Source organism: Cottoperca gobio, chromosome 6, assembly GCF_900634415.1.
Source record: "Cottoperca gobio chromosome 6, fCotGob3.1, whole genome shotgun sequence".
Taxonomy (NCBI): domain Eukaryota; kingdom Metazoa; phylum Chordata; class Actinopteri; order Perciformes; family Bovichtidae; genus Cottoperca; species Cottoperca gobio.
In genome coordinates this window covers 12069444-12094935 of record NC_041360.1, presented here as the reverse complement: position 1 = coordinate 12094935, position 25492 = coordinate 12069444, and the positions used below count along the sequence as shown (strand labels likewise).

The 25492-nt window shown below is 39.5% G+C and overlaps 1 protein-coding gene across 1 annotated transcript in view; it reads right to left on the bottom strand.

The window, feature by feature from the left end:
* furinb (furin (paired basic amino acid cleaving enzyme) b) overlaps positions 1 to 25492 on the bottom strand; it is a 63755-nt gene that overhangs the window by 31638 nt on the left and 6625 nt on the right. Inside the window, exon 3 of the mRNA XM_029433331.1 lies at positions 4241 to 4339. Coding sequence (XP_029289191.1) covers positions 4241 to 4339 — 99 coding nt within the window. The remainder of the gene's footprint in view (positions 1 to 4240; positions 4340 to 25492) is intronic.

Genomic DNA, 25492 nt, shown 5'->3' with positions numbered 1-25492 from the left:
TTAACGTCCACTTAGCCTAACCCCTGACACCACTGTCATCACTGGAAGTCACCATATCTCAATAATGATGTCTTTGGGCTTCAGCGCTCGTCAGACCACATCGGTCTTCTCCTCAGCCAGCTTCACAAGAAAAAGCTTCTGGAAAGGCTAGAGCAGGGATATTCAACTAAAATTCTAAGAGGTACAGTTAGAGAACATTTTCGCGAGCAAAGGTCCGTCATTATCATGTCTGACGTGCGTTATGAATTAGTGTGATATATATTGAAGCAGCCCAGTAGCTGTATCAACGTCTGCACGTAATAAACAACTGACTGTCAAATCTAATAAAGAAAGTACAATTTACAAACATTTAGACAATATTTATTGTCACCTAACATTGAACTATACAGATATATATATATAATACTTTAGATATGTATAATGTTCTTCTCGGGCTGCATTTAAAAATGAAATTGAGAAAATAAATAAAATAGCTTTTGAAAAATTGTGCATCTTGAAATAAAGTGCTTAATCTTGGAAACATAAAATAAAGTGTAGCAGCAGCTTGAGTTTCCCTTTTTCTTTAACTGTTTCACATCTTGATTTAACTCTCAACCAATGTTAGAATAAATCAGTCTCAACAAATCTTAACAATTGAACAGTTTAACCCAGGCTAGCACATCCTGGGTTAAACTGTTCTCTGTGGCTGATGATGCTGACAGGTGGCCTGTTTGCTTTATTTTGTCACAAATCAAAATCATATTGGGCTCTGAGTGCTTATTTTCTGTGCCCTCAGTTCAGACTTGAGTGGGTATGTTTGGTCAAAAACGTTGTGCTTTGTCTCATAGTGGCGTTTCACATCACCACTGTTAATGAGCACCACGGTCTCTGAGCATATGAGACGCTGGTGTTGTGCTCCCAGTGGGAAGGATGAACATGAATGAGTCCATTCTGGGTTGAAAGCTCTGTTGACTTCTCTCTTCTTGGAGAGCGCCATGAGTAGTTATTGTTCTCTCCCTGTCTGCCGCTCACTCGTCTCTTCGTCTGTGTTTCTCTCCCTTTCTCCGTCTTCTCTCCCTGTATCGCTAACTCGTCTGTCACGCGCCTCTCGCCTCTCATCTGTCTGTATTCAGAGTCGCAATGTTTGCCGGTTGGAATGCACAGATTTGATTGGCTGAGTAGCATCACGTGGGATGGCTTAACTCAAATGTAATTGGTCTGTGAGTTTCCTGAACCACTAAACCAGTGCCGTAAAAACGAGAAAAGCTGCCCCGGTTCAAATAGAAGCGCCCCGTCAAAATTGAAAATCCCTCAATAATTTATTGATTATAGGTCCAGGTCCGGATAGGTCGGCGTCTGGGTCCGGACTCTACCTACTTGGACCTACCTTGCTGCAGATGGCTCAAGTATGTGCTCACTTTGTAACTGCCACATTTTCGTCCAAGTCAGGACCCTCTTATGGAGCTTTTAAATAAAAAGACAGGGCGTCTACTGCATTCCTGTGCACCGATACCTGTAGTTATTTGCGGCTGATGCCAGGGTTGACTGCTATTCAACTTTTCTTTGACATCAATTTTAAGGTAAAAGGTTGATTTTTAGTGATGACCCCAATAATAATGATGCATGCACACTCTATCAACATTATGGATGGAACATTTAAAGCTGGTGTAGGCAGTATATTTCTGGCTTCATTGAGCAAACATTTCATAATTTCAACATGTTTCAGAGATGTGTTGTTACCAACAATATATAAATATGTTGCTAATAGTTTAGCCTTCTGCTAACCATAGTCACTGACGTAGCTACAGTAGCCATGAGCTAGCTCACGATTTAACAGGCCCACAAGTTTGCATAAAAAACACAACGGTACTTTTTTCAGCTTTAAAGGGTCAAATCATCCAAGTCACAAAGAAACACAGTTTCCTGTTTACCCCAAGTGGTGCTGTTTTTTCTTCTTCTAGGTTTGAGATGTTTGCGACTGAGATTAAACACACAATGGCGGGAAAGATCATTTTGTTTGTGGCACTCAAATTATTAAAACATTACACTAATAAAACAACAACAATGTCTCTTCCAAAGTTCTCACTGTCAACCAAACTATTTTCTATATTCATTTCTCAAAACAAATAAATCCATTCACAGTGAGCTTTGTGGTCTATCACTATTTTTTTAAATGATTATTATTTTTATAGATAGGACCTGTGTGGCACTTTGCTCACTCTGGTCCAAACAACATTTGCTCCCTCAACAGCGCAGGTATGAACACAGCTTGATAAAGGTTATGCCATTCTTAGACTTATGAATGCACTATATTAACCACAGTTATACAAACTGAAGAAGTATAAAGTTCATCTAAAAGTGTCTTTGCTTGGTTTCCTACACAATCGCTTCTGTGTTGATTAGATAACGTATAACGTCAGCGAGTGAAATTAAAATGTTCATATAGGCCTGGTATTAGCATATCTCCTGTTGCCTTAACAAGACAGTGTTGGGATCCTCACAGTATGGAGATTGAGCTATTGGGTTACCCATGATCCTTTGTGTCTAAACCCTCCTTCATTTCCTGCAACGTGATGCTACCTTTTCGCACGTAGGTGTGAAAACTCAGTTGATAAAACGAAAACGCAGCCTTGTGTTCTCTATCTTTCCGCCCTGCTCTCCCTCTGGACGTCGACGGTGCCACTGCTGTTCACCGCGGCATCGGCCCAGCGGAAAGCACGCCACCGTGAGTCGCAGCATCGGATGGCTCTCTGATCACTGGACTTTTTCCTTTAGTGGCAGAGAACGCGAGCGCCTGTCCAAAGTAAACAAGTTTATTGCACGAAGCGGCTCTCCACAGCGGTCCAGCCTTCACAATACGACCAACCAGTAGTACATTAACTGCTATTCTTTCACTTAGTTATAAAGTTGGTGCCCCTAGGGGCGACTTTGTGTACATTAAATCATACTAATTAATATAATTATATTAAATATAATAATGAATAATTATATTAGTAATTATAAAATCCTTCTGATCTTCTGATCCATTTTAATGGATTCATGAGCTAATGCACAACTTCATTGTAGTGCCAGTTTTTATCAACCCCCATTTATGATTTTATGAATATTAATAGTTGTATTAATATTAATTATCATAAATATTTGTTAATAACCACACTTGCTCATACCAGAACCCCAGCACAATAGGGAAACTGGCGTGATAATGTAATAATCTATCAATTTCACATCCAATTTTCTTTTTTTTATAAACAAAAAGATGGTATCTAGTGTTACTCGAGGATAATCTTTTCCTGTAGTGTGAGGCGGTGCGGGTCCATGTCTTGTGGATTGTTTGTTGTTGCAATAAAGACTCAAGAGTAATGTCTTTAATGTATATTTAATCAGTGTAAAGAATGTTTACCAAAATGGCCAGTGCATGATCTTCATTGTGTAAAGAATTCATGAAGGCTGATTTAAGGATAAAAAACAGTAGCCTCTGCCCTCTGCATTCATTCTTTTCTGTTTTACATAATCTAACATTATCATAGTCTCTGAGAGAAAAAACATTTTGTCCGAAAAAAGCAAAAAAATTAAATCAATATTTTTTAATATATTTTTCAATATAATAGAATGAAAGTAGATACTGCCTGACATTTCTCCTGAATACTAACAGTGCAAACATAGTATGCAATGGATATACTGGTCTGGCAACTTCTTAATCCCTTTTAAGGAAAAAAAAAACACTTCCTTCCACTTTGTTGGTATTTACATGTTGACTCAACTACATGTGGTATGTACAGAAACTGAGACGTTGCAGAGTTATAGTATGCCAGGTATAGATTGGTAGTTGGGCTGTGTGTAAATGCAGTACCAGATGTCCACATGAACATGACATTCAGAAAAAGGAAAATGTTCTTGTTTTTCTTGTTAGACTGATGAATGCCAATTTTCCTCTCTAGTTAACATTTAGATGCAAATAATGATTTTACAAAACTGGAAAAAAGCAAAGCCAGACAAAGAGACACTATCAGCTGTTGTGTTGTTTTGGTGGGTTTATTTAGCATATTTACAGCTATGTGGTACCTCAGACTGGGTCAGGGAGACAGATGGAAGGACAAGCGTGGACTGAAAAGAATACAGAGTTTGACAAGCTGTCATTGACGCTGGAATCCTTTTCTCTTGTGATAAACACACTCTCTGCTTGTAATTCAATCTGTCTTTTGGCCCTTTGTTGCTAACATAGTGCTGCAATGAGCTGTGTGAGAGCTGATAACAGTCTTACCTGTGGTTCTTTTTGCAGTCTGATGTGCATCCCCAAGTGGCCAGACAAAGCTCTCTTCTCCACGGCATGATGCCTAAAGTGATAATAATCTCCAAAAACCTGCACAAACATAAAGAGAAAGGCAATGAGTTCAGCAACCGTATGGCCAGATAACTGTGCTCACCAAGGCATACACGAGCAAATGTGCTGAAAACACATCCATTTGGACATCGGAGTCTGGCATTTTCTGTCCAAATTCAAAGCTGAATGAGTATCCATTACGGCAACGGCGGGAAAAAAACTTTATTTTATTAGCACCCACAGCATATTGCATGAGTCTTAGCCACTGAAGTGCTGTAAAAGCCACTTGAGAGAGCTGTAGTTGTTGAATGCTAATACAATGGGTCTTCTATCATTATTTAAATGAGTTGTTACATTTTCACTAGCCAGTGCAGTGTTCGATATTTAGTTTAGGATTTGAACAGAGCCCAGAATCCTGTTTCAGCTTTGAGGAAATTATAAAATAAGCGGTCTATTCCAACACAACCTAGAGGAACTGAAGTTAATGTGGAAGTGGGATGAAGAGCCACACACACACACACCCACACACACACACACACACACACACACACACACACACACACACACACACACAACTGCAGATAGACACATAAAGAATGATTAGACGCATCCATTAGAGGTAGTGTCACTTCAAAGATAGACTAAAGCATCGTGCCATTGTTCCGTCACACAGCCTGCTCATAAAAGAGCTTTTAGGGACAAGCGATTGGATGACAGCTGTCACCAAACCAGCCTAAAACATCAGGGAGTGCTGTTTTTAGTCAGCCTTGCTCTCAAGTGACACACGGAGCAGCCTGCATCTCCCCGAGTCATGGTCAAGGACAGGTGACCTGAGAGCAAGATGGAGATTTAATAATACAGACGTCCAGAGATAAAAAAAAAGAAGACAAAAATAGGAAGAAGAGGAGCAGCCCAGCCACTCTTCACGAGGGTATTCACAGGAGAGAAGCCTCCATTTGAAGAGGAAGCATTGCAATCTGTACAGTAGTGCCACTGGGGACTGGCTCACCTTCACAAGCCCAGTGGAGCGAAGGAAGAGGAGGAAGAGAGGGGGAGTGAGGAGGTCACAGAGGGAGGCAAGGGGGGCAGGAAGGCGCAGGGTTTGACAGGCCGACCAGGCAGAATGGATGTGTGTGAGGAGGGAGAAGAGCAGATGCAGCAGGATGGAAGGCTCTCCTGGGGCTGCAGGCTGATTCTGCAGGCTGGCTGTCTGCGAGCCGACCAGACTGGAGGCTGGAGCTCAGAAGCTTAGTCTGGCAGCACTGATATAAAGCTGCCAGCCCGGTGCTGGCCAATTTGAATTCATTTGTCAAATATTTGTAATCAAGTCTTGATTTTAAACCACTTGCTGTGATCATTTCCACATAAACGGAGTGGTCATCAGTCTTAAATTACTCAGCGTTGAGGCAAAAAATATTTTTTCCCCTTGGAGTTCAGGTTGCATGCAATCATGTCTGGAAAAGATGAACAAGGCTGCTTTTGTGAGGAGACCGCTCTGCAGAAGGACAATCCTTAGATGATTAAAATTGTGGCAAATGTAAACACAGAAAAGTATTTTTTTACTGATTTAAACGTACATAGACATGGGTTTAATTGCTTAAGTGTTTAAGAACAGCACTAGTTGATGATTATCATTACGTTCCCAGATATAAAGCAGATATAAATATTCTAAAAAGGCAATATAGTATAGCTTAAGTAATATCGCTTACACTGGACAGAAAGGTGAATTACTTTCCCTATAACAGGATACTGTCCTTGGAGACGCCGTGGTGGAAGATCCTCAATTGATGATGACTTTGTGACCTCTTAAGTAAATTCAGTAAATCAGCGATTGACCTTACAGACACCCCTTCCCGAAAATAACGTCAAAGCCATTCAAAAGGAAATAGCCTCTGAATGATGCAAGATTGAGGTGTGACCAAAGAAATTAATGAGACCCACTTTCCCATTGATTGCGGCAGGGCAGGAAGCTAATTTGCGCTGCACCGAGGTGGCTTTTCTGTGGGACAAACCTATTTCCTAGAGTGCTGATGTCCTCATTTAGACCAAGAGTCTATGGGTCCTGGGAAATTGAGATGGAGATAGAAATGTTGGTGAAGCCCATGAGTGCGGCTGAGTCATGCCTCTCCACAGTCTGAACCAGAATGAATCATATTGCGTGAGTGTGTGCGTGCGTGCGTGCCAGCGGTAATAATTGAGAGTATTGGGGGTCATTAGTCACCCTGCTATGCTCCGAGTCTGCCTGAGAGAAATACTGTTTCTCTATTTTCTCTCATATCTCGTGTGTTTCTTACGGTTGTTTCTCACCCATCTCTATCTCGTCTATACCTTTTCTGTAGCGTTGAGGTACATCTTTAAACAGAAGTGTACACTGTATATGACTAAAAATAACCCAGAGTTAAAACTGTCAATCTAGACAGGGATAGTAGGGTGGCAATTAACAATTGTCATTATCAAATAATCTACCAATTGTTTTGTTGAATAATCCGTTTGTCTATAATAAATCTGAAAATTGCCTAAGGTGTCGTCTTCACATTATGAATATTGTCTGACCAACAGTCTGAAAGATATTGTGTTTTCAATGATATGAAAGAATATAAACCTATAAATCTAAAGCAAATTGAATTCAGATAGTCTTGCATAATTAGCACTGCGGTAGATTAAGGCTGGGCAATATATTGATATTATATCAATATTGCGATGACTAGATATTGACTTACATTTTAGATATAATATTACGACTGTTCTTGCTGTTCTATTATTTGCCTTTGCCAACTTCTTCATTATATCCACATTAGTGATGATTATTTATTAAACATCTTATTGTGTAAATAGTCAAACCTACAATATTGTCGCAACATCAATATCAAGGTGTCATAAATAATGTGACATTTAATTTTCTCCATATTGCCCAGCCCAACAGTAGATAATCATTTCACACTAAAAGCACAAATAACTGTAAATCTAAATAAAAAGTATAAGATTATTCCACTTGCTAGGGTTTAGTATGTTCTTATATAATACAGTACATCTAGCTATGATCTCTAAAATATGTACCAGCACAGAAAAATGTTTAATTTATGAAAATGAACCTGTCAGCTCTGTGAGAGATCCGAGTGGAGTTGTGGCAAATTTGTGTATTTTAAGACTTGTCCAGAAGTTTCCCTCAGGCCAAATCCAAATTTGCACTTTGTGGACTTGAAGAACCGTTGCATTCTTATTTCCAGGGTCATGTATGCAAGTGGAGCAAGGATTCTATAAAAGGGAAAGTAAGGCAGCACTGTATAAATCTGAAAGAATGTTGCAGTCTACTAACATATGTGAATAAAGGAAAAACCAACACTAGCTGGTGACGGATATTAACAGAACCGTGGTGGATTTTAGGGACTTGGATGGATTTATATCCAGAAAATAGGGGCATGACTTTGAAGACGAGAATATATGTTCGTGTATAGTGAAAGGACTGACTACGGTGAACATGAACTTGTAAACTCCAGTGAATGTGACCCTTGTGATGTATTTTAAGATATACGCAGAGTCAATTCCATTTTTTCCTGCTTTGAAAGAAGTATGTTATGTTTTTCATCTGACATTCTAAAATCTACAGAGATTGTGTTGAGGTCTGTTGCTGTTTTTTATTTTGGCTGAGAATTTTAATGAGAATAACTTTTTTTCAGTAGGTATCCCCTTTCAGAACTTGCAACAAGTAAAACCACATATCAGCAGCATGAGGTAAGACATTTTGTTGAAATATTTCTCACTGACTCAAATAAGCCCTGATGGCACAAAATACTTGCATTCTTTGCTTTAAACGTTTTATATGTGTTAGTGTTTTTATTATTGACAATGGGTGAATGGATTGTACTGTAACTTAAAAAATGAGACGCTCACCGACTTTCTCGGTTGCCTATAACAAGACCCAGCGCCGACGTTCTGATCGGGGACCACCTTTCTGTTCGATGTTAGCCAAATCCCTGCAGGGTCATCAAACTTTCTGTTGCTGCCGTTACACAGGTTAAACCAACGGCAGATCCATGCCCAACGTTAGCTTGCTTTCTCGCTAACATTATCACTAGCAAAATACTGGAAATCTGATTGGATATGTTCGTAGGATAGCTTGCCAAATTACATCAACTAAGGTGATCCATGATACCAACTTATGTATTACGATACACAATACTGTGTTGTATCATGCACAACTAACGATTGCTTTCCACTAGTTAGCCAAGAAGAGCGATGCAAGGCAACTAACAGTATGCTTAAAAAAATATATAGGAATGTTACAGATTGTATTGTTATTAAAAATGATAAGTTATTTACTTATTTATGTAAACATTCAGTGACTACACAAAAACCGATGCCGATGCTCGAGCGGGATCAATAGGATGCCGACTGCTGTTTACTTAATGGCCAGGTGTAATTAATAACAATGATTTCTTTACACATAGAACCTTTAACTTATTAAAATTGTATTAACTTCATTAAAACAAAAACATTGTTCACATTGTTTATGGTTCTATAATAGAACCACTGTCCGAAACGTAAACATACTTAATAAATAATATATTATTATTAATTATTATATTACGTATAATATAATTGAATATTTACAATAACTTCCTAGTTAATGCTCATCAGTGAAACATGTCACTCGGTTATTAATGTTGGGTTAATCCACTGAAATGCACAGAAGGACTTCACAAAAGCTCTTATGCAACTCTAGCTTCCACAATAAGAATATCCACAGTAGCCATCTCATGCCCTTTCTTCCTGCGAGTCTGCAGGCGTGGACACAAAGACTGAACCCTCTTGATCCGTGTTATTATAGCAATTAGCATTTAGCATAGGAAAATATTTCTTTCAATTTATTAACCTATTGACTGTTTTTAAAATGACATTATTTATGAACAGAGATTGGTCTAAATTGGGATGGGATGTAAATGTCAAGTATTTCAAGCTTGTAATTTGCACAACTTTGAACTTACAAGTGTGAGCACCACAGATGTGGGAGTATACACGTTGGCTGAGTTTGAATGCAACTGACATTAAGATCAGTCAGTCCGAGAGCTGTGTTGAGCATCAAAGAGAAATCATCCAGTTGCACTATTTTTTTCATCATTTCTTCAGCCCACTCAGTGTTTCACTTTCAATTTTGATTTCTTTAATAATCCTTTAACTAGCCTTTTTTCTCTACCTGCTACCACTCACTGTTGCAATGGAAGTTAAAACACGGTTCACCTCAGCATGTTCCAAAGCAGAGGTCACACTACATTTGTCTACACTCCACCGGGTAATTCAAGCCATCTGCTGACGTTATCAGTCAGAGTGGTTGTTAGACTTCAAGGTGACTGAAAGTAATGTCATGGTGTGTCTCCAACATCCAATATTCTGCTCTGTCCCTTTTTGGGCTTTTCCATGGTGACTGCCTTGGTCTCCAGCCACCTCCTGCCACAGTTGTTAAGTCAATATTGGCCACAGGGGATTGGCTTCAGATCAGTGGTGCTGAAAACAGAAATGTAGCAAGCTTTCACTGCGCCTGTAACCTAATGTTATTTCACATTGCAGTGTATGTGCATACAAGTGTTAAGGCAACTCTCCAATGTCACAAATGAGGGAAAGTGTTCTCTTCATTCTCATCACACTAGTGAGGATACAATTATGCACAGCACGCACTTGTTGAGAAATGTGCCTGAAATGTGTTTTGTACCAGACACGCTGTGGTTGTCTCAAGTGATAGGCAATGGAAAAGGTACATAATAAAATCGCATTTTTCTTATCACTGCACTGAAATGCTGCAGAGAGACTTAAAAGAATTCCAATATTCAGAGACGGGGTAGTGTAGTGGCAGTATAGAATGAGAGGATGTGTGTGAATTCCAGTTCATTAATAGTGTGTATCTGTGTGCGTATGTCATTGTGTGTGTGTGTGTGTGCACGTGTGTTTGTAGGCATGGGTACTGAATACAAATATTCAGTATTCAGAATGGGAGCTTAAAAGGTCCACTACGCTGATATTGACTGTGACAGACTTCCACATTAAGTGTATTCCCTTAAGCTTGTGAAAAGTGCACAGAGGCAAATCCCTCTTATTGGAACTGGCGTCAATCAGATCCATCTTTCAGGAAAAAACACTGGCATCAAAGGTTGGTTAGAGACACAGCAATGATAGTAATTCACTCTTAACGGTGAGCGACGTAATTCACAGCCTGTGATATATGATTCCACTAACCTTGGTGAAAGATGCAACAGTGGGCACATAAATGTGTGAGACACACAACAATGCACACAATGCTCTTCTGCTCCTCTGTACAGTGGAGAGGCACTGAGAGGCAGCTTCTGTTGCACATCTGAGATAGAAATGTCAGCGGCACATTGATTGCCACACAGCCCACCAAGCCTTTCTCCTCTTTCGCTTTTCTTTTTATATGTTGCCTTTCCTTTGATTTATGTTGCTTACTCACAGGACACACATCAGTGCAGAGCCACAATGGAACGGGTGCTTTCTCTTTTGCTCACAGTTTATATACACAGCAAATGTGTTGTAGTGCATTGGCATGGTGCGATATTTGCTGTTGGGTTAATAAAATAGTTGTTTTGTTATCCTCTCCACTGAGCTACTGGGCTTCCATCTTTTGGACTAATTACAGCTGAAGCTCTGGGGTTCCGCTTAGTGAGAGAAAGTCATTATTTTACTCTGAAATAGAGGCTAATTGAGTGTTTTCAAATGAAGGGTAATTATTTATCTGTATCTTAGCTCCAATTCTGCATGTTGCCCGCCTCGTCTGCATTCAACAGCACAGGGGATTTGTTGTCTTGGGAAAAGCTGAGCCACAAAACTGTTTTGGCTAATTATGCGAGTGAATAGCAACGATTTAACAAAATACCTATAAGGACCGTCCCTCCAGTGGTGGGGAAGTAACAAGACAGAAGAAGCATGAAAGGTGTGAAAGCCGATTTGGGCCATTGAATAAATCTTCTTAATATAAAAATATAAAGAAGAGTAATTAAAGCAGTTGTTGGAAAGGCACAAAGACCTTGAAGGTAAAGAGAGTCTAAATCGCGGTGTCCAGACCTATTCCTATTCTAGGGGAGTGGAACAGATGGACTATGAAAGAAAGGAGGGAAATGAAAGTGAGGCAGTAGAAAGAAATACTTCACAGGAGAAGGTGGAAAAGTAAGTCGGAAATGGATACAAAAGGCATGAGTCACGCAAGACACAAAGAGAGCCCGTACTGATGCCTGACCTTTGGCTAATATTACCATAAAACTAAATTTAAACAGTTCTGTCACAGTAAATGTCTACTGCCTTGTAATTCTAACCAATGATGTTATCACTCTCTGTGATTCTATGCCTGAATAAAACATGGTGGATCTACACCATATCTCTTACGCCTTGATGCAATGGGTTTAGAGCTAAATTAGACCAGAAAATTAAATGGCCCCAGTATATGAATCTCATGCATTTGCTGTGGACATAAAAAATAAAAAGTAGAAAAAGTAGCATTCCTGGTGTATTTTATCTCTGTGGTGTCATTTCTCAGAGAACAGATAAGGGACAGGCAGGGAGAGCGTGCTTATCAAAAACCACACACACACACACACACACACACACACACACACACACACACACACACACACACACACACACACACACACACACACACACACACACACACACACACACACACACACACACACACACACACACACACACACACACTTGCAGAGTAAAGCCACCATCATTAGGCCAAACCGTGCTCAGAGGGTCACTGCTTCCACCAGCCAGCATATCCAACTCACAAACATGCTGGTGTTTAAAGTAATTAAAATATGTGCGTGCCAACATTTACACATAACACACCAACTGATTCAGAGCTCTGGCCTTGAGAAAGGGAGACAGAGACGGATAAAAAAAATGTGATGTTAAATGTTAAACGTGAGGGGTAGTGTGTGTGAGAGAGAAACCTTTAAATATTTGATATTTGATCGATCGATCATTTTAATTTGAGATTTACCCCACTGGGCTGGTCTCTAATTCCTGTCGTGGACAGAGAAATGGGCTAACCAAATTAGTAAACACCCAACTTTAACTATGCTTCACCGGAGCGTCAAATATTCATGGAGTCAAGGGAGAGTTGGATCCATTGCTTTTTTGCAGTGGTCCAGCACAGCAATGGGGCTGGTCGGTTTCATCTTTTACTGGTAATATCAGTTATCATGCTGTTAACCTGTTTGATCTTACAGAGCAATGGTCTGTTAAGCCTAGGGGCGAAGGCATCTCTCCATGTCTTACTGCTGTTACCTTTCATTGAGCAAGAGATAAAGAGAGCGAGCAACAGAGAGGAGGATGAGGGATAGACTAACACAGATTCAGATGCGTCGGTAAACAGAATCTTTGCATGAAACTGGGGCCACAAGGGGCCTCTTCCACTTGCCATGAGGAAAAGCGAGAGAAGACTTGATGATGTATGAAAACAACTTTAGCGTAAAGCAAAGGATTGAGATCAAACTAGGTTAATTTTCAAGCCGCCGGGAGAGGGGTAGAGTAAACAGACATTTTTGAACAGAACAGCATCTCTGCTCTTTGGATCTAAAAGAAGCTATGGAGACAAGCGTGCCACCACAGTGAAAGCATCTGACAAAGAGCTTAGGCAATGGAGCGTAGCGTTATGTAAATGTGGAGATGGACAAAACAAATAGCTTGAAAGTGAATTAAAAAAAGAAAAAAACCTCATTGCCACAGCAAATGTTGTGAAATTTTGTGTAAGAGTTAAGTATTCTAAGGTGTTGTGATGTTCAAGTACAACCTGTTGTTGGCCTTTAGTTTATGCCTTGAGGCTGCATGTCGCCTTGATTGCCATGCCATACAAATTTAAAAGCAATTCTGGTCTGAAGTGAATAGCACATAGAACCCGCACTAGGAAAAAATAAAGTCTCTCTCTTGTTCCTCCTTCTCCTCCACTCATTTATGTTAATACTGCCCTTGTGCTCCTACATGACTTTGTTTCAATTTGTTCTTCGCAGTCATGAAAGGGCAAACTTTCCCAAGGAATGAAAAGCCTGCTACTTGTTAGTACAGTAACTACATCCATGAAAAATCAATGTAAAGAGCACTCAAAGGGTTGTCCTATTGATTTTTCATAGACTCAGATCAGTCAGTCAATCTATCAATTGCTGCAAGAAGGGAGGCGGGAGCACTGAGAGATGCGTCGTGGGTGTACAGCTGCAGTGATGGACTAGTGAAAAGAAAACGTGTAAATGTCCTCTGTCTAGTATGTGCCCTTTACTTCAAGGGCTCAGCTCAGGAAAATGAAAGCTGTCAGCACCTTCAGACGTACAGCAAAAGAGGCAACCCAACTGGAGAAAAAAAACACAACCCTAGAGACAGTAATCTCCTCACTCTCTCATCACGTCACAGAGCGATGAAGAAACTCCTGCGCGCACACACACACACTCACTCAACCTATGTATATCTCTGTCTTCCGCTCTCCGTGTGCGATGAGGTCAATAAAAAAAGACAACTCCTGCCTCCAGCTGTCCCCTCCGGCTCGTTCCTCAGACGGTGGCCTGTTTAAGAGCGCCCGGATTCTGTGAGGCTGCTGTATTATTCATTTGCAGAGTGTAACTCAGCCCACTGCTCTTTTTCACACCACCTATGCTGAATTCCCTGGTGCCAGAAGAGCCTCTGTCAGGCTCGGTCACCCTAGTTTTCACGAACTGAAGTAAATAGCTTCCACTTGCATTTCAATTCCACACTCGTCAGTTTAATTCCTTTATTCTATGTGTCTTCCCCTCACCCCCCAGCGACTCTTCCTCTGGTTCCATCTATTAAAACCGACACGTTCAGTGCTTACATTTTATCCCTCTTCTCATGTTGAGACCCTTATTAAAATCATTCATGTCTACCTATCTGCTAAATATAAGAGGGTGAAAAACCTGACTCAGACTGTATGTGAACGTGTTACAAATGAGACACATGTATCTACAGTATACTGTGCTCTATGTATTTCAGGACATGGTGGGTTCTAAGTTTGTAGCCTTTTTCTGAGGTGCAGTGACATTTTTTTTACTTTGTCTGCAAAGGTCAGCATTTTGGTGACTCGCTATGCGCTGCAGTGGGTCACAAGGTGCAGACGAGGTGCTGGCAATCCAGCGACGCAATGCAATTTTGTTGTCAGGATTGTGTTGTCTGCTGCCTGTCTGCCCAGTAAAGGTCAAACTCACTATGTGCACGGCACACCTCTATTCTTCACTGTTTTTGTCATTGTAATAGATGGAGGCTCACACCATATAAACCTCTCCAAAAAACACACTTTTATTTGTGTGCCTGTTTCACTTTCATTATACATTCTTTAACTAGTAGACACATCTTGCCTGAAACCATTAAAGTGATTGTTCCGTATCTACATGTCACACACGTAATCATCTAGTTCCACAGATATATATGACAATACATGAAATAAACCCCTACGTCATCTGTTTCCTCAGAGAGAAACATCAAAGTGAGTGATCACAGACACTTGATGAGCTCTATAATACACTAAAATGAGACATTACACAGGAATGTTCAGCTTTAATGTCCAGTCAGGCAAGTGGGTCAGAAATCTACTTGCACAAAGTCAAATTCTACTTACCTCTATACAAAAAGTGGATAATTGAAATGCGCTTAGGTTCATAAACTTTTGTCTTTATCCACTGCGATTTTCGCACGCTCTAAACAGAGATGAGAATAAAGCAAAATGGCTCATTCCCTAGTGTGGGTGTTGCGATATGCAGTTATTGATATAAAAAATAATGATACATATTGATATTGTGTTAATAATACACAAAGGATAATATTATGTAAATAATCCAGCGCCTCTTAAATCATTTCAGACTCTCCCAACCTCCCTACACTCGTCTTTTGAGAGAAATTAATTTGCCAATTAAAGAAACAAAACGCACAATAAATCAAGAAGTTTCAGAGGTTTTCTATTTTATGATATGACATCGCAAGAATATTGTTATCGTGACTTTGTTTGCCCACAATAGTCATGTAGTGAAAATCTGATATTGGGACGGCACTACTCCTTAGCAAGTGAGTTACTAGATTCACGAGCCCGATGTGGCATTTTACTTGCCTCCGGCACACGGGCGTAGCAGGAGTCTGCTTTGTGTGCTTGATGCTGTTGATGGAATAACGACTGACAGTTACACGTCCACAGAGAACCACTGACAGCTCCGACTCGATTTACAGATCATTTATTTGCTTAAATGGCACTTCGGGATCTGGGGGACACAAGCATTTTCTCCTTAAAACTATTCAGTATAAAATGGAATTATAATCAAAGGAAACTTACAACACTAATCATTTCTGTAGCCAAGTTCAATAACTGATAATTGACCTCGACAAGGATCAAAGGTTGCCAGTTATTTACAAATTACACAAATATATTATTGATATAGTTTGATCAGTACACGTAAATAATCACTCTGGATGTCAATAAAATTACTTTCTTTTAGATCGACTATATGTTAATACTTACAGATTTTTATTTAACAGTCACACAATCACTCAGGTGGGGATACAACGCCCGGACTGACTGGTTCCCCCGGTGATGGGCTTGCTAGCTGTATCGTTACCTTGGATACTGTCACCTAGAATTGAATGTGAAATATAAAATAAGGATTTTCTATTTGACACTAACAACGGAAATGTTGATATTTAATGTAACATGTAAGAGGCACATGTTACACAGGCAATCCTTATTGTTGAGCCCTGCATTGTGTACAGTTCACATGTTTTCACGCCATGAATTGAAAGTAATGTACTTTATGATACAGTCTAATACCACACATTCTCACATTGCTTGTGTACATTAGAAAGAAAGTATATCTTTCACAGTGGCAGCTCCCACCAGGGCACACAAGCAGCAGCCATAGAACCAGAAGAACAAGCCGGCTACAAGAGTGGATGGGTGTGATTTTGAACCAGGCCTCGTTCAAATTCATTAAATTTGAGGTTATAAAAAAACTAGATGGTTTGAGAGTTGGAGTCTCTGCGTATTGAGAATGGGTACTTGAGCTTTGCATAGCTACATGAGTGCCTGAAATAACCTCTGCATGGGAGCCGGCTTGGTGCCCAAATCTGACGGGCTGGTGGAGCAGTTAAAAGCGCTGGACTACAATGAGTCACAGCACAAATACAGAATCATATTGCCCATGTAAGCATGTGCACTCCCTCCATACCATGATGAATTATTAATGTCAAATATTATTTATTATCAACAGTTTTATTATTATAACAGCTCTGCCAGTGTAACATCTGCGTGCATAAAGAATTATGTGTAAAAAAAGAAAAGAAAAAGCGGGTAACATCCTTGAAGTGCAGGCAACAAAGTAAGAAAATATATACATATACATGAGTGTTGCATAGACATACATTTTATTTCTATTTATAGCTACGCTATGGGTGGAACTCTTTTCCCCTAGAGTTCCACCCACACGAGAAAAGGCAGAGTTGATTGTTCACTCCAACACGGGGCATGACGGTGTTGTTGAGAAAGTGGTCAGATTATTTAATGACCGAGCGTAAATTAAGCTATTAAACAGAGTTTTCTACCGTGGCATTCAGCTAGGCCAGGTCTGCTTTGTTATTGTGTTTTTCAGGGGAAAACATCCCTCCGCTGCAAAGGGCATGACATTTACAACCATTTCATCTTGACACAACACAGTGTGATCAGTAGAAGCAAGGATTTACAGATCACACGGCTTAAACATTTTATAACAAATCATATCTAAAGGAGGAGAGAAGACGCAAATAATTGGAAGATGATTAGATGAGATTTTCTTTTTTAAAGATTTAAGAGTTTAAAGATATCGTATTGCAGCAGACTTGTATAAATCTAACGTAGCAGAAAACAGAAGGACTAAACTACCACTCATATTTGCTGTGTGGGGTGGATGCACTTGTGTGGCAGCACGGAAAATATGGGAGAACACAGCACTTATAATAAAGGACTCTTGTGCAAGGTCCCATGATAGCCTTCATAACAATGATAAATGGCTGAAGCATTCTGGTAAGCTACATCATATGACTACCACATTTAGGACTTTTTCTATTACGCTTAGAACGGGAGCATACAGGGAAAGCTTAACATCCTGGGAAGCTTAATATATATTTTATACCCTCGTTTTGTTTTTCAATTTCCTTTCAAACATTCAGAGACACAGACATTTTCTCAAGGCCTGTACTACGAAGCGAGTTCAACATACACAGGATATATTTGTGTTATCTTGCTTAACTAACCCTAATAACCGTGATCAACCCAGGGTTTCTCAGTCCGGCTATGAGCGTGTTCAGATAAAAAGGGGCGGGGTTTGCAGCGCATGACCAATCACAAATGAAAATTTACGAATTATAAATACAAAGAAATTCAATACATAATCCAGGCTAAAAGCAACACGGTTTAAACTGCCAAATGGAGGAAGGAAAGTTGGCAAAAAAAATCTCGGACTGTGTGAAAGTCAGAGATTTTTTGCCAGCTCTTCTTTCTGCATTTGGCAGTTTAAACTGTGTTGCTTTTATGGCTTTGTACAGCCTTTAACTCTTCGTTATATCCTACGATCCGCCCACCAATCTTTGATTGGTCAGTAGACGATGCTTTTACTGGAGCTGACCTCTTATCTGGAACATGACCTGCTCTGGTGCAGCATAAATTACCATGGCGCTTTAACCCGGTAAGAAGTAAACCACCGTCGTAGGACTGAAAACCCGGGTTTAACCCTGAAGTTACCTCGCTAAACCCAAATCCTGCTTCGTAGTGCAGGCCTCTGGTGTGCCACACTGTGTGTTTTTTCACAGTCCTCTCACAACACAAAACAACAACAATGGAGCTGGTGGCAGAATACCATTCAGTTTATGAAGAAAAGCAGTGGAGAAGAGTTTCAGTCATTCTTGACAGCCTCTATGGTGCGTTTAGTTAATAGCTTAAAAGGAATCTTCTCAATTGTCATCTCTCAACTAAATGTACTCCATCCCCACAAGGCAGCATTGTGTCATGCCCGCTATGATGATAGTGGCTGTTGCCTGTTAAATAAACCAAAACTGTGTTTCTGCACCATGATCCAAGCTTAAATATGGCACTCTACTTTGTTATGTCAAAAACAAAGTAAAGGTTTTATGGTCGAGCTAAGCGCGAAAGGTCCACTGCTAACAGGAGTTTGTAAAATTAAGAGTTCTGGATTACAACAGTTCTACTGTACATTGTATATACTGTACAACATATAGGATAGCTAGCCTGCAGCCTCCACTGCAGATCCAATGCAGCATAGATGGAGGACAAATGTATGATGGGGGGGGGGGGGGGCTTTACAAAAGCTACCAGTGTACACAAAAAGTAGACATAACTAATGCAGTCATCTTTCCAATTACAGTATTATGTAGACTAGACATTTATATTGCTCCCTATTCTATCCAAGATATTTAGGTAGTGGGTGCATTACTCCTTATTTATGACACTGTCGTATATATAAATAAACTTGCTTGTCCTGTCTCTTGAATAAAAGCATAAATCAAGAAGTGTCGAAATTGTATTTCCTTTATCAGTTAATGAAAGCGTCCATTAATGGATAACATGATGCATTAGCAGGCGCGGGCTTCTGCGCAAAGGAAAAAGGAGTCACAAGGGATGAGCATCATGTGCTAAGGACTACATGCGAATACAAAAAGAAGGTACTGCATTCGAGAAACTAGCCCTATAAAGCTTGTGTTCCACGGCTTAAATCACTGTATATCTGAGACAACTTAAGAGCTGAAAACCAGAAGGTTGTAAACGCCTTTTGAACGAAAAAGCCCCTGGTATGTTCTGGGTCAGAGGCTCCATTCTTCCTTGTCAGTTTTATTTTAGCGAATACAATTTGAAGAACCTCTGGATCGTTTAAATTTGAGAGAGAACTGCTCATGCGGCTCTGCACTCTGTCTTTGCCCACAAAGGATTCTAAAGGAGCCTGAAAAGGGAGAGGAACACTGCAAAAGTATTCTGCATTCATCTCCTACTGTGAACAGCATTCTTTCCACATGGCAGAAACTCTTTCTTCATTATTCAGGCTGAAAATGATCTGGCTGCATAATACTGCATCTGCCACACCCAAATCCCTACTGCTTTATTATGCATCACTCATACATTAGAACTCTCGAATGGCTGCACAAAAATCATTAGCCACTAATTACACAAAGGGTTCATAGTTTGATTTAAAAGCCATACACTTTACAGAGTAACTTTAATCCATGTGTGTATAAATCTAAAAATGTATGAATGAATAAAATATGAAAGGTTTAGTCATTGAAGCATCTATTGTCTGTTTGCTTATAACTTGTATTTAAATAATGTAGGAGGTGACAGAGCAGCCACTGTCAACAGTTATTGATGAAAAACTAATCTACAAACTTTCTGTAAACTACAGGAAGAAGCTACCTGATCACCAATGGTGCCTGAGTCCAGGAGGCCCAGCTGCCTTGTTATTTCAACATCAATCTCTGTCTTGTCTCGGCTAAATCGCATCAGCCCCCAATTGACCAAGTGTCACGCTTCAGAGGGGAGCCTGATATCTCCAGCCTCGCAGACCTTTTACTTCTCCATTCTGCTTTCTTCAAAAGGTCATATTTCTACTTTTATAGCAGCATAAAGGACACTTTGCTCTGCACAACTTTTTCTGGAATCATATCAGGTTGTCAGGCTTTTCTTTAGGAAGAAGAGGAAAAAAGAGGCAAAAGCTCATGGACCATGGTCTGCACCCTGGCTGTGTAAGACAATAAATCATTGAAGATACGTTTAGGGCCGCTGCTGGTTGATAAAAGTGTCACTTGATATGTCTTTTTTCTCATCAATGGAAAATGAATACATAGCTTCCCACACAATCCTTGAAACACATCAGAACACAGCGGGGACGTCAGGGAATATGCTTATTTGCATGCTCCAAAACAAAAGTAATGCAAAATAATTTTTTCTGTGAGCCGGATGTGTTTGTACCATAGGACGGTTTCCAAAGCAATATGCGCAAAATAATCTTTAGAAGTATAAAGGATTAGCTTCTAGTTTCTGAACTATGGGCAAAATACTTTTAACTACAGTATGTTATCACTGCTGGTGTGTTTTTTATCAATAGCTCAGCAAATTAAAAGAAAAGTCGAGCTTCTGTCCATAACTCCCTTTCATCAAAATGAATTCAGCGTACTGAGCTCTGATTTACACCTCATGGGGTCTTAAAATATTCATGCCAAATTGACTGGTTGCACATAAAAAAAGGGAAAATCCAAGGCATTATACTGGCATCCAAACAGAATATGAAATTCTCAAAAGTTAAAATGCTAAAATATCAAATAAAAGATATCATTGTAAGTTATCCAAAGATTTATGACATTTCACATTCAGAATGTGGGCACACGGCAGAAAAACTAATAACTTCTTAATAACCTGTCTTGTGTCCTCAGTCACAGTCAAATTACTTATTGTTTGTACACTTGTAGGCTTCAGATTTCCCTGTCTTTTTCTGTTTCACGTGCTAGTGGAGCGGGGAAAAGAAATGTTCAGAGGTTCTCCCAGCAGAATGTAATAATGGCTGAGTGAGCGCTAATCTGATCCTTCACACAATGTATTGTTTTATTTTTAATTCTTATTTTCATTTATGCCCTTCTTGATATCCACATATTACATTTCTTATATCATTTCAAAGCCAGGATTGGAATGATTACATGAAAAAGGAAAGCCGGGGAAGAGCAATGTCATCTGACTGTATTATATTAACAGTAGGAAAAGAAACATGGCAGAGCAGTGAGTAACTCTTTGCTCACAAAGCTAGAGCAGTCCTGTTGTTTGGTATGAAGTATGCTTATAGGCTATTCCCAATGATGTGGAGAGCCCAAGGCTGACTCAAGGTCTGTGCATAGTTTATTTTTATTTTTTTATAAACCTGTGGGCAAGATAAGGGATGAGTTCCCAAGCTCTGTAAAGAAACTAACTGTAAAGAAACTAACTTTTCTTAAAACAATAAAAAATCCGTAGTAGGTGTGGGTGGATTGCTGGCTTGACATCAATTTAATTGAATTATTTAAAACTGGCAATTTGCTTCAAAACGACTTAAATGTTATGTTTCCATCTTGATGTGATGCAGTTCAATTATGGGAAACCAAATTGCTTCAGCAATGATTAACCAAAATGTTTTCTTCTATGCTGATTACATTTTTTCTTATTTAAAAATTGCACACATTCAAGAAATGGGTTTATTTATGATCGCCAGGGTTCTGCACAGATTGGACTCCGAGCAGTAATGTTACGTGTACTGTGACAGAGGCAGCAGAAGTAGTGACATTAGCAGCAGTAGTCTTAGCATTTATATTACGGTCAGTGGCAGCAACAGTAGTGGCGGTAATGGCAGTAGCAGTGATAGTGCCAGTTTCTGCTTCTGGCAAAGGAGTGAGTCGTTTCATTTCAATTTGATTATTGCAATTTAAAGTGTTTCATATCGATTGTTGCTAAAGCCTGAGAAATTGGATTATTTATTTCAGTAGGTTGATGCATTGAATTGGCACCGTTAATAACTGATGCATACAGTAGATGCAATGAACACACCTACAGATTCAGAGGCAGTGCTTCTCCTAGTGTTTTGCTGTAAGATTGCAAATGTCTGTAGACAGTCTGACTTGATGGAGTTCACAAGCCTGAGCCACTGCAGCAAAACATATCTGACTGCACATTAGGCAGCCTCTTCGAGATGGCGTCGACTGTTACACAAACTATTCTATAACACGCACCTGAAAGCTGCTCAGGCAAAACACCCTTAACATTTGAGTAAAAATATGCAACAGTCAAGGTTGTATGTGAATAACGTCACAAACAAGCCACGCACACACACATACACTACGTCTGATCTACTGCTCTGATAGTCTGCTCACGTACATATAGGCTTCTACATGACAATGGACCCTTTAGGAACATTCAGTGAGGAGAACCAACAAGGACTGATAACCGGTAGTATCTAATGTAATACAAATATCCTGCGACAAGGACTACCTTTCTGAAACTTCAAATGGTCAAAACCACTCTGACAAAACACCTGGATTAAAAGTATTAAAACATTATATTTGTTATCAGGCTCTTTTTTATTCAATTGCATTACATTAGCATAATAGAATAATACATGTGAAGCTTAGCGAAAGTCTAGTCAGGAGGACTGTTCTTATTTATTCACACTCCCTCTCTTCTTGCTTCGACTCAAATCAAACTTTCAAACGTTTCCTTTCTTTGCCTCCGTCATATCATTTCAGTGCAAAATTGATGTGACCCTCCTCCACCCATTCACCTCTAGTTCTCATCACATCCTTCCACTGAGCTCATCAGAAGCCCCGCTCCATATCCCATTCATACAGATCTTCATCCAACTTTATTCATCGTTTCACCATCACCAGTGTCTAGGAATATTCTTATATTATTCCTGGCATCACTACCCACTTTAAAATGTTGACGTCACCATGGAGTCAAATCGGCAAAGACTCTTCACATTATAAACTCTACTGCGCACCATGTCAAATCAATTATTTGATCACTAAAAGGAGTATCTCCTGATTGACATGCAGTGATGAAATCAAAGACAGGAATAGTTATTCTTTAATGTAAAATCCCAAACCGAAAGAGCTCTTTAAAAGCTTAATACGCAAGATCCTTACATGACTCACAAGATCATGAAAACATACTCTTAGAACTGAGTGAACTGCATCAATTGTACAACCTGATCTAAATAGTGTTTGGTCATGGGTTCGTTGGGTTTTTTGGCATCAAATTTCTGTATAAAAATCAACATACAGAGAATAGCTGTGGAAGTGAAACATTGCAGCTGAAGAAGAACACAAACTGAATTATATTGTTGCTACATTCTTCCCTGTGAACAAAGGTCACTGCCTTACAAAATCAATAATGGGGAGATTATGAATGAGAGTAGTCTTAAAAAAGACCTCCCTGAAGAAAAGACACCTGAATGGAGGCACACAATGCACATGCATGGCTGGCTGCATATCTAAGAGGATCAGGGAGCCATCTGATAGACTTTATCCTTTGCACTTCACTTGATCCTTACTGTCTTTTCTTTGATACAACCGACCACCACAAAAACAACAACCCTCTTTCTAACCTTTCTCTTCCAGTCCAAAACCTGAACTGCAAACTTGTTACCAATGTGCCGTTAGCTGCAGGTGTTAACTAGAGTTTTATAGGTCAAACATTCCTTCGTTATAAAACACAGTTTTGAGTACCTTTTGAGAAATTATTTTTCCGAATCTCTGGCACAGCACCAACCCATTTCTAGGAGACATTTTTGGAAACAACTAAAGAGGTCTGAGGCTGCAGGCTCCGTATAATGAAGTGGTGCATTTAAATGAGAGACAGCTCTGGGACAAGGGAGTACACTTCACTCAGTAAACACTGAAAGAAAGGGAAAGCAAGAGGATGAAGGGAGGGAGGAAGGACAACTAAAAGGGGGGAAATAAAGTAGGAAGAAGAAAGAGGGAAACTGACCAGACCTGCAAACAACCTGCAAAAATTGGGAGTTTTAAAAGAGGAAGAAATTAAAGAGAGAATAAAAGATTGCCAAGCAACATTTCCCAGTGGATTTTAAAGGATGGTGTGCTAGCAAAATGATTATGCAGAAATAGAATGCACCTGTGACAAAAGGAAAAAAAAATGATTTGACATACTCATAGTAAATTAATGACTTTTTTTGCTGCAACATATTTAAGAGAGAAAGGTAAAAAATGAAAACAGGAAGACGAGCATACAAAAAGAAGCCTTCAGCCATGTGTCTCATTTAAATTGCATAATTAAGTACAAATACCAATAGGAAGAGGATTACTTTTATTAAATGGGAATTGGGAACTGCATGTGTGTTAATGTATTGCCAACAAAATAACACCCCTCTTGCAAAAACTGGAGTCAATATACTGCAAATAATATGTTGGCAATGTTTTCCATGGAAACCTAATTAATGCCAGAACAGGATGCATTGTTGTTCCATTGGGCATACAGTCACAAATGATTTCCAGTATGGCTGTCAGGCAGTAAGCAAGAGCAGAAAGTTGCACCGAACATGAAGATAACTAACAATCACAAAAACAAATGCGTGCACCCACACTCACAGAAACATCCAGAGAGAGACAGAGAGAGAAACAACAACAACCAAGAGAGAACCTAAGGTTAATTTGTGATGCCAGCAGGCATGTTAACACAAGTTACTGGGTTACTTATTTGCAATTTAAAAGCTGTAAATGTCAATACATTGTGAACCAATACTTTATGTTGCTTCCCTTTTCGAGCTGGGTCTTAACACTTGACGCTAGATGGATTTTACTTTAATAAATGATGTGTTATTTACACTCTTTAGCCACAAGGCTAAGGAATTTGATTGATTGATAGTTTGATTGATTCATTATAAATGTCTGTGCCATAAGGACACACAATTATTAACTACTATATGTAAAGGACAGAATTGTAACATGGATATTTTTCCACTAGTGATTTACCAACGAGGTGATTTTTCAACACACTAAATAAGACTGAGATCATAATTGAAAAACGTTTTGACTAAAATTACCATTCAAGTTCACTGCCATTTAAATTTCACAAGTTCAGATTTAAACTCTACTTGTTTGCACAAATCACATGCAAGTGAAGCTGTGGTATGGAAGTGGTTTAATTAAATGGCTTGGGGGAATTGGAATGGGGAATCTAGGGGCCCTCGTCTGCGTGGGGCTTTGGATCATGTCATGCAGCTTAATGATGTTTGGAAGGAAATGATGCTGTGAGAGCGGAAATTAATTTAGGCAATGTTTAATGATGAACACATTACCAGTATATTACCCAACTAGCTAGAAATGTAAACACACTAAAAGCAACCCTGCATGTTGCATATTTCTTAGCTCCTCTTAAGCAGAAAAGCAAACACTTCCCAAATACAGCAACTTCCCAGTAACAGTAGTACATTACATTTCCTTTAGCTGACACTTTTGTCCAAAGCAACTTACAATAAGTGCAACTATTAGGAAACAAACTCAGAACAGCAGGAATACTGCAAGTACATTATCTTTAAATAAGCCAAACCAATAATACCAATAATAATGTTATTATCATTATTATTGGCCGAGGTGCAGCCATCTCTATGTGTAAGA